The sequence below is a fragment of the Cetorhinus maximus genome, chromosome 2, assembly GCF_964194155.1.
Source record: "Cetorhinus maximus chromosome 2, sCetMax3.hap1.1, whole genome shotgun sequence".
Classification (NCBI taxonomy): Eukaryota; Metazoa; Chordata; class Chondrichthyes; order Lamniformes; family Cetorhinidae; genus Cetorhinus; species Cetorhinus maximus.
Genome location: NC_135880.1, coordinates 144,835,837 through 144,852,038, shown reverse-complemented (window position 1 = coordinate 144,852,038; position 16,202 = coordinate 144,835,837). Strand labels below are relative to the sequence as shown.

Genomic DNA, 16,202 nt, shown 5'->3' with positions numbered 1-16,202 from the left:
TACGAAAGCGCAATGCCAAGAATGTGCTGTGGTATTGGGGGACAGAACAATTCACTAAAATCAAATAACTAGTGACTACAATGCCAGTGCTGAAGTACTATGACATCAATGATAAAGTCACCTTGCAGTGTGACGCCAGCAAGCCAGGTCTGGGAGCAACTCCAATGCAGCAAGGGCAACTAGTTCCACAAACAGAAATGGAACAACACTATGCTCAAGTTGAGAAAGAGTGCCTGGCTATTGTTTTTGCCTGTGAACATTTTCAGTTACAATGGAGTCCGACCACAAGCACCTTCAAAGCATTTTTCGCAATCCGCCACTATCTGCTCCAAAGCGCCTGCAAAGAATGTTACTTCGTTTACAAAGATATCATCTGGACGTGACACACAAGCAAGGAAAACAGATGTACATCGTTGACATGCTGTCGAGAGCAGTGCTCCCAATAAAGAAAGTTGAGGAGGCTACAACAGAATGCAAAATCTTCCAGATTCAATGTGAAGCAGCAGCTAGACATGACCTGGAAGCCATCAACCTAGCAGAGACATTGCATCTGACAGACAAGTGCTTTGCTCAAGTCAAGTGAAAGCGCGACAAGTAGTAGTAATGAAAGGATGGCCTGAGAGCATCAAGGATACGCCTGTAGTCACAGCAGCATATTGGGCATACCAAGATGAATTGATAACCCAAGATGGCATCTTGTACAAAGGAAATAGAGTCATCATCCGTAAGGAGATGGGAGGAGAGATGCTGAAGCTTATCCATGCAAGCCATCAAGGAATCAAATGAACTCAGAAAGGCTCTATTGGCCAAACATGAGCAATGAAATTAAAGACCACATTGACTAGTGTGGTGCGTGTTATGAGTACCAAGCTAAAGAGCCGTTGATGACGTATGACATCCCAGACAGGCCATGGATGAAGCTGGGAGTGGACCTTTTCACTTTGGCAGGGACTGATTATCTTGTCACTGTAGACTACTATTCTGACCACTGGGAGTTAGACCAGCTAACTTCAATGACGATGAAAGAAATAGTAGAATGTGTGAAAGCCCACTTCAGTCAGTACGGCATTCCAGACATTGTGATGGGTGACAATGGCCCTCAGTTCACAAGTGAAGAATTCAGCTGATTCACAAAGGATTGGGAAATTCAGCACTACACATCATCTCCGCACTATCCCCAGTCGAATGGAAAGGCTGAGGCGGGAGTGAAAATCGCCAAAGGACTCATCAAGAAATCGAGCAAATCTAACACAAACATATACAAAGCAATCCTCAAGTGGAGAAACACACCAACTGGAGGCATGGGATGTTGTCCTGTCCAGGGACTGATGTCATGCCGCACGCAAACTGCTCTTCCAATCGCAAAAAAAAAACTACTGAAACCAGTGAGTGAAGAGATCAAGGTGAAACAAGAGAAAGCCAAATTTCAGTTTGACCACACTGCCAAACCATTACCAGGGCTGAGCACTGGAGAGCCAGTCAGGGCGCAAACCTTCAGTGCTCTCAACAGGAGTCAGCTCATGTGGAAACTTGGCACACGTGTAGAGAAATTATCACCTCGATCGTACGCAGTGGAAGTGAATGACCAAATATACCAGCGCAATCGCAGGCATTTCCGAACAACTAGTGAAGCTGTTCCTTCACAGCAATCGGCCAGTCAGGGAGAAGGGATCTCACCAGCTACACTAAGTACAGAACTACCATCAATCCCAGAGGTCCACTAGTCCCTAATAACTGCAATGGAACAACAACAGTCACCAAGGCAACAAGGGCCACGGGAATGACACTCTCCAGACAAGGAACACTACTCAGACGAACAACCAACGTCAACGCACATGCGTTCCACTAAGAGACCTGCACAGTTTAAAGGTTGTGTGCAATGCATGTGCAGTAACTGACTGGTAGAACAAACAGTTCTTAATGCATGAGAACAGTGGGTGTATAGTGGGTATTGTGTTACTCACAATCACACAGAATTATGCATGCAAATGCATTTCTTGTTCACTCGGAAAAGGGAGATGCTTGTACTTCTTGTTCGATCTGAAAAGGGGAATGTTTGGGTTTGAAAATGCAATCTTACTAAGTGTACTACCTAGCTTGTCACAGTGAAGTGACTTTGCTATGAGGCAAGCTGACTGTAGGCTGCCATTTCTAGCTACTTCAATAAAGCCTCTCACTGAAACAAACATTGATGAAGCCTGCTGTCTTTATACTTGAAACAGATTACTTCAGAGAAATGGTTTCTTTTTGTTCCTCCAATACAGGAAAACATGCTCAATAAAAAATAACAAAGTATTAAACATTGAGTAACTGACTTCACATCATGTTCTAGCACACAGACTCAGCTGTAACTAAAGCATTGAAGATCATGCAAATACATATTCTTATGTCAAAGTGAAGGGAACCCAATGAAATTGAGTTTTGATTTGTGAAGAGAAGTGCAACATTTCCAAAGGATCCTACAGCCTCAATTTATATAAACAAACCAGAGCACCCTCATGAAAAGACTTAACAAGGAGAAATTCTTACCCATTCAATGCAAAACCATAAAAGGGGAAAGATCGGTCCTCACTTAATTCTAAAAATTTTTTTAAATTACTTTGTACCAATTGTCAATAACTATTTTTTCTATTCATCCTTGGGATGTCAGCATTGCTGGCAAGGCCAGCATTTATTGCCCATCCCGAATTGCTCTTGAGAAGGTGGTGGTGAGCTGCCGCCTTAAACCACTGCAGTCCATGTGGTGTAGGTACACCCACAGTGCTGTTAGGGAGAGAGTTCCAGGATTTTGACCCAGTGACAATGAAGGAACAGTGATATAGTTCCAAGTTAGGATTGTGTGTGGCTTGGAAGGGAACTTGCAGGTGCAGGTGTTTTCATTTGCCTACTGCACTTGTCCCTGTAGGTGGTAGAGTTTGCAGGTTAGGAAGATGCTGTTGAAGGAAGTTTCGAGAGTTGTTGCAGTGCATCTTGTAGATGGTACACATTGCTGCCACTGTGCGTCAGTGAAGGAAGTGAATGGTTAGGTGATGCATGGGGTGCTGATCAAGTGAGTTGCTGTCTTGGATGGCGTTGAACTTCGAGCGTTGTTGGAGCTGAACTCATCCAGACAAGTTCAGAGTATTCCATCACACTCCCAACTCGTGCCTTGTAGATAGTGGACAGGGTTTGGAGAATTAGGAGCTACCCGCCACAGAATTCCCAGCCTCTGACCTGCTCTAGTAGCCACATTCTTTATATGGCTTGTCCAGTTCAGTTTCTGGTCAATGGTAGCCCCAGGACGTTGGTGGGGCGAGGCAACAATGAAAACGGGGTTGTCAGTAGTAGTACAAAACTGCCTTCACCAAATGATCTCTCATTCATTGTAAATGCCAAAATGATACCAGTAGTTGCAACCGTACCACACAACGTATATTTATATAATGCCTTATATTTATATAATGAAACCTCCCAAGGCACTTCACAGGAGCATCACAAAACAAAGCATCATACTGAGCCACATAAGGAGAAATTAGATCTGATGCCCAAAAGTTTAGTCAAACAGGTAGGTTTTAAGAAGTGTCTTCAAGGAGGAAAGTGATGTCTAGAGGCAGAGAGGCGCAGGGAGGAAATTCCAGACCTTAGGGCCTAAGCAACTGAAGACAGGGCCATTAATGGTGGAGCAATTATAATTGGAAATGCACAAAAGGCCAGAATTAGAGGAGTGTAGATATCTTGGAGGGTTGTGGGGTTGAAGGAAATTACAGAGATAAGAAGGGGCAAGGCCAAGGAGGAATTTGAAAATAAGGATGAGAATTTTAAATCAAGACGTTGCTTCACCGGAAGCCAATGCAGCTCAGCGAGCACAGGAATGATAGGGGAACAGGATTTGCTGCGAGTTAAGACATGTCCAGCAGAGTTTTGGATGTCCTCTAGGTTACGGAGGGTAGAATTTGGGAGGCCAGCCAGGAGTGCATTGAAATAGTTGATTCTAAAGGTAACAAAAGCTTGAGGATTCTCAATCTAAATTGCTACAACTACAAGCTTTTGTAGAAGTATAGTGTGTGGGCATTTAAAAGAGAAGAATATAGAAAGTGATGAAACCAAAAATAAGACGACTCAGGTATGTTCCTTTTATAAAAATTGCAATTGCATTTTCACACCCATTATATCCAATTCAGGAATTAAGTGCATTATTTTTCTGACACTGCCAGGGGTTCAGAAGCTGTTCCTTACTTTGAGATCTCGATGAATGATTGGTGGTTTCTGTTTGTGCATATGTTGCACTCCACGACAGGTCTGATAAAATATCTTGAGGACTGTATTACATGGTAGTGGATTATTTGCTTCAGCCCTCTTCAAAAACTCAACCAACTGGCCTGGAAACAAAAGGGAGCAAAAAGATTCAAGAGTTATTGTATCAAGTTGTTAGGTTGTGAACGTATAAATGAAAAGGGGTTATTTTTCTTTTATGTCATCAGGCTAAATATTAACTAGACAGGGGCATCCACAAAGCAATACGCAAAATCATTATATATACATGCCAGTATTTAATTTTACCTTTACATAGTTCTGTGAGTATAAGGTATTCGCCTTGTCCGGTGTCAGATTCTTCTTTCCCTATGGACGCCGCTGAGCTAAATTGCACAATGTTTGGGTGTCCTGAAAGCTTTTTCTGAAGTTGCTTGGTCAAGGAGCATATTGTTCATTAAGCTATAGAGGTGTGTAAATATTTAATGTCTTTCATCTATTGATTATAAAGACTCGCACTGGGACAAAGGGTGTGTAAACTTTTAAAACCACATTGCACACTGGAATACATGAGAAAAGTGTGACAAATAAAAGGGTGAACACAGTGGTACAGCATTACCTATATAATTGTTAGTAAGCCCCAACTTCGAGCTTCAATGCATTTGCCTACTGTGTCACAAAGACACAAGAAAATGGGAATTCAGGACAAAAACATTTTCAAAATGTAGCCTAATAACAACCATTTATTTTGACAGTTGTTATGAGTCACAGGAAAAGGCAGCTCTCAATCACCTGCCTCAGCAACATGGCTGGAGATGGGGTTGTACACAATCAAAAGGGAGCAAAAATAAAACAATTTTAATGACAAATATTCCTTGAACCACTGCTAGTGCAAAACAAAATTGCTTCTGAGCCTCCATCAACTTGCGTCAATGTGTCTTGGGATGAAAGCAGAAAATGTAAAGCTATTAATAAAGTCTATCAGCCCATTCAATCTTACATATCATTTAGGTCTATATTCAAGCATGCACAGACAAGTTTAATTTCATTCCTGCCTTGGAGCATTGTTCCCTCTACTACCATTTACAGGACTAATCAAAGCTGGATGGGTAACTAGCCACATCACTTACTGTAGACCAGGCTTGTCCAACCTTTTCACGTAGCGGGCCACATTTCAATTCTTTTCTCACTCAGGGGGCTGGCAAGCAAATTTTAGACACGATATTTAACACAATTTTTTTTAAAAAGCTGAGGTATGAACATAACCAACTTGCTGAGCAAAAAAAAATGTCAAAGCAATGAATTGATAATTTTTTTAAAAATGAGTAATAAAAAGGATGACCATTAGAGCGTGATAGGGTGACTGTGTGTGTGTGTCCGGCTCACTCCCAGGTTCAGGGTGCTCATTCACGCACCTTCACCCACTGAGAGTTGGTGGGAGTGCATGTTGGCGTGTGAGGGTGAGGGTGAATGAGAACCCTGAGACTGAGACTAAGTCAAACTCGTGCACACACACTCCCTTCTCCCACCCTCTCTCTTAAACTCTCCCCCTCAGACACTCTTACCCACCCCCGGCTCACATGCTCTCCCCCCAACATGCTCTCCCTCCCCTTTACACATTCCCTCTCCCCCTCACTTCCCCCAACCCACTCACTCTCCTCTTTCCCTCTCACTCTCCCCTCCTCCCCACTCTCCCTCTTCCTTTCTCTCAGTCTCCACTCACTCATACTCATGTGAGCCTGCTCCACCTTTCCTGGGCCCCACTCTGCCTTTCGCAGGCCAAGTTCTGCCTTTCCAGGGCCCCACTCCATTTTCCCTGGGCCTCGCTCCAACTCCCTGGAGTCCCACTCTGTTTTCCCCGCTCTCAGTCTCCAGATCCTGAAACCTACCTTAAAAACTTACCTTTGCACTGTTTGCTGCTCATCCAATCACAGGGTAGTTTCTCTCTGCATTTACTGCTGACAGGCTCAAGTGAGCCTATCAGCAGCAAATGCAGGGGGGAACCAGCTTGTGACTGGATGAACAGTTTTACAGCATTTTTCAAATATAATTCAATTGAATATCCAACAAGTTTGGCGGTCCAAGTCCAGAGGGCTCTGGGGCCGCAACCCAGTTGGACAAGCCTGTTGTAGACTGTAATGAAAACCCTAACCCTGTAATGAAAACCCTAGCCCAATGAGAATAGAAAATCAAGAATATCAGCTGAACTACATAGGGTACTGGTTGCCTCAAGGAACTTGGACATGGAAGAAACTTGTCACTAAGATCTTTGTGAATTTTGGGAACTAGTATTAAAATAAATCTTTGACAATGCCAGCAGACTTTTATTTTTAAAAAGTAAATATTTTCATAGACAAAAAAAATCTGAACATCAAGGGTGGCACAGGTAAGGAGATGAGCTCATCCTGTGCTTTGAACAACTTCCAAACGCAAGCCTTGCCATGACAAGGAAATTATTTACTTACTCACTATAAGAAAGGGAGGGAAACTTAAATAAAAATTGGCCAATGAGTAACTTTAAACAAATCTCCCACTGATGTGCATTGGCTCAAGAGCACAGCAGGAACTTCCTCAAAGTATTATCTGATCAACTTCTCAGCCCTGGATCAATACATGTACTTGGTGGAGTGAGAATGCATTTATAGACAGAAAGTAACACACAAAGGTCCAGAATTTTCTGGAACTCACCAGTACAACTATAGCACAATAGCAATGTAGAAACATTTTTTCCCAAAGGAATCTCACACGCACATGATTTATGCCATCACGTCAACAGACACAAATTTGTTCATTGTTTGCCCCATTTCCAAGTTATGAACAGCCAAATTTTCTGCCACTCGTATACAAAACCCCAACCCTAATGCAATGAGAGCTTGTATAATTTCCCTGCATTCACATCAGTATTGTGCTTGCATAAATGATTACCCAAAAATGTACGCAAACCTTAGTCCAACATCACCTGATATCGGCATAACAAAGATTAAAGGCGTTTGATTTGCAATTGATTTTTCTTTGACCCAAATTACAGCAAGTCTCAAAGGACTAAACGGCTGGAATGGCCTTCCCACTGGATAAACCCATGTTCTGCATAAGAAAAGTTAGAAGTGCAGCTGAGGTAAAAGGTTCAGGGAATGAGGCGCCATGGCTGAAGACAGGAGCCCACTTGTTATTAGCTTAATTGGTTGTGCATCACGTGTGCATGTTTTATACCAATTTTGATGCCCCAGCGTTGGCAAATAGACTCCGTTTGAAATTTTGTAATTAAGTTCCTGCCAACAAGACTGGCACAGAAATCAGGGAAATTTGTGCATGAGAGGGGTCCAAGAATTCTGGGCCAAAGTTTTACCTCACTCTCAACTTAAAGGGTTAAATGATTCTCTGTTGCTCCCCTCCCTGCTGCTCCATACTTTCCCAACATTTCCTCATGGCATCACAAAGAATGATATTTGGGAAGCTTAACACATCACCAGTTAAACACTCTGTTTTAAAAATAAATGAATGATAGCCCGTCCATCCAGTTTCTGCCAGTAGGTTCTGTATGAAGAACAACGGAAGCTGAGCTTAATGCCCATTTAAAAAGAAAATCACAGCTTTTTGAAAGCCTGGAACAGGCATGGGGTTAGGCTGGCATCATTACGACTTTGGAAATGGGTTTCTGGCTGGTTAGATGCAGGTGCAGGATGGAATTTGCACATGGACTGCCTCACAACAGGTCTGAATGTCTGTACATTACTTCACAGCCTAGATGAAGCAGTACTGTATATAAACAAAGTTAATATTTTACTTTGAATGTTAGTAGCCAAAATTAGACATTTCAAACAAGGCAGGGAACTCATTGTACTTTAATGTTACTTCACATATACTATGGTTGAATGGACACCGACTAGTGTTTCAACATTAACCAGTCACTGTTTGGGGCAGTTATAGAATTAATTGTAAAACACTCCTACAAGCCAGTAATGAAACAAAACAAAACATGCCACATTCAATTACAATGTGCTATTTAATAAACTGAATAGCAGTCAGTCTTGCTTGAATAGTAGCAGCTCTAATCCTTATTCTACTCACAGACTGTTAGATCCAGAGATAAATGCCTCTATTCATAGTGGTTCTGTTACAAAAACAAGCTTTCCCTACTACTTGTAGCCAAAGCACTGTAACAAAAACTAAAATAAAAATGCTATTTGAAAAGTATTGAAGTTCAACAATAGCCTCACAAAATTTCTAGACTTACTGTCAATTTTCAACACAACGCTACATGCTAATATGTTTGTTATAGACAGAGTATCCATTTTCAATTCAAAACTCAAAAAATTCCTTATCAGACACTGAGCAATGTTAAAGGAGGTCCTTCCACTTTGCTGCTCTAAGATACATTATGAGCTCAAAGGTTGTAGGTAGGTTTTCACGACATGGCTGTTATACAGTGTAATCATGTACCAAAAGAAAACAAGTCTAAACTAGTGCAATTGAGAGGTAATTAAGCAGGAAACCTAATGTCCAAAGTTAAACACAAATCCATGTTCCAAGAAGTATTTATTCAAAGTTTCACAATCATAAATTACACAAGGCTGATGCATCACAGGACAAAGCATGCAACCTCTAGTGCAGTTTGATCAACAATCATGCAGTACCTTTACTAACCCTACTACCCTCAAACATTAATGTTCCAACGCTCTCCTGCCAGCCTCCCAACAGGCGGTATTTTATCTGTGGCTCACCATTTCCAACGGCACAACCGGAAGTGGGTGGCACTTCCACTCATATCAGGAGCCAGCTTCCATGCAATTCTAATTAAAATTTAAAGTGCCAGCAGTGTGCACAAGAGACACGTGTGATCATGTGGCAGGGGTGGGTATTCTGTGGTGTATCCTGCCATCAAACTAGGCTTGGGTCTCAAAAGGTTCTGGGTGCTGCGAATTACAGAAAATGCATGAGTCATGAGTGCTTCCTGGGAAACGAGCACAGGCATGATTGATTCTTTGCCTATGGTCACAGACCGATTGCATGTTCAAAGAGTGAAAGCCCTTGTGATTCACAAGTGCTACTGGCTGGTCCCGAACAGCTCTAAGGCCATGAATGAAGTCGATGACCTCTTGAACTTAAAGGAAATGAGCAATGGCCCTGAAGCCCAATGCCCTTGCTGCCTGCCTATCCTCACCACAATGAATTTATCAATGAACGTCTTCAATGAATTCAGCCACATGACGGAAGAGCCACTGGTCACCTCTTTTATGCACATGTATGTGGCAGCCTGTGAAATGTTTACAAATGTCACCCGTGGAGTCCTGGAAAATACCGGTGGCAAAGAAATTGAGCATCACTGTCTTCCTGAGGGCCACTAGCATGGGATGCACGCCAAATCCATGTGGATGCAGGTACTGCTGCACAATCCCATATATTTGAGTGACCACTTGCTTGGACAGCCTCAATCATCTATGGCATTGTCGCTCGGACATCTGCTTGTTGTTATATCTTGTCCTGAGGACACGATGGCATCCCAGTACCCACCTTCTATGATGCCTTCCCTGGATGGCTGGATCTAGACCAGCCTCTCCCCATCAAGTGTTGCTTGCTGCTGGTGTTGCGGCCTCTTGACCAGCAAGGGCCCTTCTTTGTCACATCCACTCCCCCATGCCCCCGACCCCATTCCACCCACTCACCCCTGACTCACCCTTGCTGGTCCCGAGCCTCCATGCAAGCCAATCCCCTGCTTCCATCCCTTGTGCTGCAGAGTTCAACAAAGATAATCGCTGACCCCAGACACAGCTGCTCAAACTGACCGGTACACGCCATCTTTAAACATACATGAACCAGATGCCATGGGATTCCTGTGAGCTGCTGGCTTAATCTTGAAAGTAGGACATAATTACAAAACATTTTAATATTACAGAAAGCTTTAATATAATGAGTATCCATGTCACGCATATGTATTATATAGGAACCCACCAAGGAACAACTTGAGGCCTGGCCTGCTGCTGCCATGCCACCAATTTAATCTCTGCATCTCAACCCACTGTCAGGAAACAAAAATTCTGGTCCTCGTTAAAGCCTGCCACATTTCCCGCGCTTACTGGCCTCGTTAAATAGCGCCCAACATGTATCGTGAGCTTATTCAAAATTCTGCTGCCTGTATCCTAACTTAAACGAAGCCTTGTTCACTTGAGTCAAAGCCTCAGGTGTAGATTCTTGTCTTTGTTTTCAAATCCCTCCATAGGTTGCCCCTCCCTATCTATGTAACTTTCTCCAGCACTACAAACCTCCAAGATCTCTACGCTTCTCACAATTCTGGCTTTTCGTGCATCCTCTATTTTTAATCACTCCACTACTGGCAGACATGCCTTCAATTGCCCAGGTTCTTAGCTCTGGAATCCCTCCCTTAATCTTTCTACTATCTCTTTTAAAATGGTCCTTAAAATCTACCTCTTTGGCTAAGCATTTGGTCATGTATTCTGTTATCTCCTTACATAGTTCAGTATCAAATGTTGCTTGATAACGCTCCTGTGAAGCGCCTTGGGACACTTTAACATGGTGAAGATGCAGTAAAAATGCAAGCTGTTGCTGTACCACAAAGAACCCAAGTTCATTAATTGACTGCAAATTGCAGGAAAATTGCAAATGGGACAGTTAATTACACAACTTTTCCTTCAAAAATAAAAATGATACAAACCAACACCTATTCAACAAAACAAAAACAGAATTACCTGGAAAAACTCAGCAGGTCTGGCAGCATCGGCGGAGAAGAAAAGAGTTGACGTTTCAAGTCCTCATGACCCTTCAACCTATTCAACAACACCTTCAGCATTCATTCAAAAAAGAAAGTTTGTTTTCTTCGCAGGTACTATGAAAGCAAAAATGGTTTGCTTACATAGATTGAAATCATTTTAAAAGGTGTAACAGGATTTGAGCAGTAGGATGTTTACAGGTCTCAGCCATGCTGTTTTGAGAACAGAATACAGGAAGGCAGGAGAACTGAAGGCCAGAATTTTACCAGCAGCTTTGGGGGCCGATTGGGAGCGGGGTGACTGGCAAAAAGCCGTGGGAAGGCGTAAGTGGGGGATGGGGGTGTTCCCCAATGTCTTCTGCTGTGATGGCATTTTGCTAGTGGCAAGAAAGCTGGCAGATTGGCTGCCCACTGGGAGCCCAGTTAAGCCACATAACAAGCCAATTAAGAGCCACTTCCTGTCTCCGCAGGCATTTTGCCCAAGTCAGAGGGGGTCTGTCACCACATGCCGAGACCATCCAGTGAAACCTAGCAGCCTCCATGCCTCCAGGATGGGGAGGGCCTCCTTTTTGGCCTTCATGGCCTGCAGTCGGCCCCCTCAGCAGCAACATCCACCCCCGCAAAAACAGCACTGCCTGGGCACCACGATTCCACCCCAACCACCAGGATTTGCCTGCCTGCCCCAACTCCAGTTACCCATCTTTGAGGGCTCCTCAGCCACTGAGGCACCCTCTCCTTGCAGCTGCAGCCTCAGCAATGGCCACCACTAACAGTGGCACTGTATGAGGCTGCTGAGCTCTGATTGGGCCAGTGGCTCTTAGGGCTGCGGGGTGCCAGGAACAGCAAGCCGCCGTCCTTAATTGGGATTGCAGCCCCATCACAGCCAGTTACTTGGCCACTGCCGGGAATATGCCTCCCAGGTCCCGCCGCCGGCTGAAGCAGGGTTGCCTTCTGATTTTGGCCCCTGAAGTGGGACTTAAGTCATCGCAGGAAAATTCAGCCTGAAGACTCCCCTACATACCACGCAGAGCAACATCATCAGATACCAAGAAAGTGGATGTCTGATCACCCCTTCAATCAAGTGATGGTGCAGAGTGCAAGAAGGGGAGGGAGGAAACAAAAAGTAAAAATGAGGTTAACTGCTGGATTCACTATCAGGCAGAGGCATGTTGATCACTGGCATAGACACAGCAATATCAATTATTATATGGCTGCACTGCAAAGAAAAAATACAAGTCACCGCAACAACATTTCAGATAAACCACAAAGAAGATCATTACATTTGTATATGAAAAGGCTGGTTACATCATTAATAAATGTAGTGGTGTGTTACAGTTCACTCAGAATCTGAGTTGCTGTGAAAGTGTGCATTTTTACATACATGTTGAAATCTTAAGCTATGAATAGTGATGGTAGAGGCTCCAACCTTCTTTCCATCGCATGGCTGACCAGGAATCTCTCCCACTCTTACCACCTGCCACTGGCATGTACTGGAGGAATCTGCAGATTGATACTCAACCTATTTGGCCACATTATGAATGCATCTTCTTGGCCCCTAAGTTCTGAGGTGGGACACAAACCTAAGCTTCTGGCTCAGAGGCAGGGACGCTACCCACTGCACTACAAGACCTCTGGATATATGTGGATATATGTTAACAATTTGCAAACAAGAATAATTCGCAGGAATTTTCTTGCCATGGGGATTGTATTTGTTTCAGTTTGATTAACATAAAAGCAACAGGGACAAAAAGAAACTTATATAGGCTATTCCTTTAAATGTACAGAATTGTGGAGTGGTAACAAGCAGCTTCTAATCTTTTCTCTAGTAAGTCCTTGATAACAGCCATGCAGGTGCTGCAAAGAAGCAGCAAGTGGAGCACCTCCCCAGAGGAAGAATGAAACTCAGGAAAGAAGAAAAAACTGGCATTTATAAAAAGCTTTTCGCAACCTCAAAGTGTCCCAAAGCTGTTCTGATATAAGCAAATATAGCAGGCAATTCACACATGCTCCTACACATAGTGATGAAATAAATTACGGGATAAGCTATTTCTGGTAGTGTCGGTTGAGGGATAAATAATGGCCTTGGCACGAGGGCCTACTCCTGCTCCTATTTCTTATGTTCTCATAGAGAATTTCCCGGCTCTTCTTCAAAGCAGTGCCTTGGAATCTTTTATGTCCACCCGAGAGGCAGAAAGGGCTCAGTTTAATGTTTCATTCCAAAGGCAGTGCAACACCTCCTCATTAATGCACTGAAACACATGCACTTAAATCTCTGGAGAAGGGTTTGGACCCACAACATTCTGACTCAAAGCCAAGAGTGCTACCATTGAGCCAAAACTAAATGAAGAGTATCTACCGAGTTGCTTTCATAACCTACTGGTGCCCAGTCCAGGGCAGCAATGGAGATGGTCTAAGGGAAACTGCTTAACACGTACTCTTGTGCACAGAGATAAGGTATGGAGGGGACAACCAGTGAGGAAGAGAACTTTCAAAGTTAAAGGTAGAGTTGAAGAGTGAACGTTGTGTGAACTAACGTGGTTTCCTCACATACCTATGGAAAGGGCACAAATTGATAGCAATCAGATTAGACATATTTTAAATTGTTATTATTTTAACAATGCGAGGTCTATTGTTCCATAAACATGGAGAATTTCAGGGTTTTCTCCTTAAATAAGCAATCAAGATTGTAGAACCAGCAGAACTTCAAATAATTGTAAAGGATACCATAAAGCAAACTTCCTGAATGATTGCTTTGCTCTTTTCTTCCTCATTTGACAGAAGTCTCTGTAACACAAAATAAAGATCATGCAAATTTTCAACAATTATGCAAATTACACGCAGCTTATATTGTTTAAACACATCAGATGCCGTGGATTTCGTGCGGACAAAAGCTCAACTTGTATGAGTCACTGCACGAGTAACTTGGTCAACAAACTAGTGCAACCATTTAATTTGATAAATGTCATCTGCATCACTTTATTAAATTGACAAATTGCAAACTGTACTTTTAATGTAGGACGCTAACCCTAGGCACTTCACACAGAAGCATAACCAGGCATAAATCAACACCAAGTAATTAGGAGGAGTGACTAAAAGCTTAGTCAATGAGATAGGTTTTAAAGGAGGGTCTCTTAAAGGAGGAAAGGGGGGCACAGAGGCAGAGAGGGTTAAGGAGGGGATTCCAGAGGTTAGGGTCTAGACGACTGAAAGCAAGGCCACCAATGGCTGGGGGCAAAGGGAGTGGAAGATGGCGAAGAGGCCAGGTTTGCAGGAAAGCAGAGTTTTCAGAGGGTGGTGGAACTTGAGAAGAATACAGAGGAGGGGAGGGTGAGGCCAGGCAAATGTGGACGAGAATTTTAAATTCAAGGCGACAGTGGATAGGGTGCCAATGTAGGTTAGTGAACACAGGGATGAATGATGAATAGGATTTGCAGGTTGAAAGATGAAAGGCCAGCCAGGAAAGCATCGGTATTGTTGAGTCTGGCGATAACAAAAGGATGGATAAGGTCTGTAAACTGCAGATGGGATGAGGAATGGGCTGAGTTGGGCGATGCTACAGAGGTGAAAGTAGGCAGTCACTGTGTTGGGGAGGATATGGGGTCAGAGGTCATATACGACATCGCTGTTGCAAACAATCTGATTCAGCCTGAGACTGGTTGGGGGGGGGTGTGCTTTTAGAATTCATGGAGATTGTATGGGGTTTGCAGCGAGAATCCAAGGCAATGGTTTTGGTTTTTCCAATATTTTATTAGAGGAAATTGCAGCTTATCCAGGAGTGGATTTTGGACAGGTAGGCTGACAACAAACAGGCAATGGAAGAGTTGAGAAAGATGGCAGTGATCAAGTCGGGAGTCAACGTACACATGGAAATTAACATCATGGCATCAGAGAGAGAGCATGCAGATAGAAAATTGGAGAGGCCTAAGGATGGATCCAGAGCTAATCGTAGGAAAGGAAAAAAACGCATTGCAGAATATTTTCTGGCTATAACTGGATAATTAAGAGTGGAACCAGGCAAGAACCATCCCAATCAGTTAGACAAAAGAGGACAGGGACTGGGGGAGGATTATGTGATCATCTCTGTTAAAGCCTGCAGTAAAATTGAGAGGATGAGGTAGCAAGCTTGTTAATATTTTTTTAAAACTGATGTGTACAGAACTTTACAAGACAGAGCTGTGGAAAAAGGGAGTATTTTGAACAGAAAGCACTCCACAACTTTACTCCCCATTAACCCCAACAATTAACACCCATGCAGCAGAGTATTGATCATCCTGGAGAGAGTCACTGAAATGGAAGCAGATTCTGTTCTCTTCCTGCCCAAGTCCAAATGCTGTTGCAAAAAATCAATGGACAGCCTGACTGACTTTTCAACTCCTTAATCAAGGGGCCCTGAGACCAACTGCAGCACAGGTTCCTTCACCCCAGCTGAGATCAGCTACTTCATTATAGAAAAGAGGTCAAAACAAAGAGGTTTCTGGTTTATATAGCTCAGTGCAGTGCAGGATAACTCAGTACTGCATTGGTGCATTCTCCCACTTAGCCATCAGGGCACTCATAATTTGCTTTAATAATAATTAACTGACTGGCACTTTCATTTCTCTTTTCACTACCCGCAACCACACAACACACATCCCAATACCAGCAATGATGCAGTTCATGATCGACAGAAACCACGGAGCCTAAATGGATTCATTTTAGCCATGGTATAAAGAGATAATTAATCCAATGCAGCAAAGACAGATTGCAAAAATTAAGGGGAGAAAGAAAAATAACTTTCTAGAAAATATTTTAGCAATACAAGAAGTTTGACCTCCTGCTATGAGTGGTTGGATTTCAAAAGGGAAGGCCTTGCTTGATCAACCTCATTGAATTATTTGAAGAGGTAACAGAGAGGATAGACGAGGCTAATGCAGTAAATGTAATATATCAAGATTTCCAAAAGACCTTTGATAGGGTACTGTGTAGTAGACTAATAAAGGTCAAAGCATGCGTCTGGGGGCAAGCAGCAGAATGGTCAACCAGCTGGTTACAAAACAGAAAGCAGAGAGTAGAGTTGGTAGCTATTCAGAGTGCCAGAGGATGGAATGTTGGGTCCCAGAAGGATTGTACGGGCATCTCTGTTCAGTTGTTCACAAATTATATTCTTTTAGATTTTGGAATCCAAAACACAATTTCTAAATTTACAGTAATAAAAACAAAAAATGCTGGAAATACTCAGCAGGTCAGGCAGCATCTGTGGAGAGAGAAA

At 43.1% G+C, this 16,202-nt stretch overlaps 1 protein-coding gene across 3 annotated transcripts in view; it reads right to left on the bottom strand.

Moving 5' to 3' along the window:
* gak (cyclin G associated kinase) overlaps positions 1-16,202 on the bottom strand; it is a 133,422-nt gene that overhangs the window by 96,679 nt on the left and 20,541 nt on the right. For all 3 annotated transcript variants that reach the window (XM_078570498.1, XM_078570500.1, XM_078570499.1), the window contains exons 3-5: positions 13,679-13,738; positions 4,540-4,654; positions 4,216-4,358 (exon numbers count right to left, since the gene is read on the bottom strand). In XM_078570498.1, the coding sequence (XP_078426624.1) occupies positions 4,216-4,358; positions 4,540-4,654; positions 13,679-13,738 (318 nt within the window). The remainder of the gene's footprint in view (positions 1-4,215; positions 4,359-4,539; positions 4,655-13,678; positions 13,739-16,202) is intronic.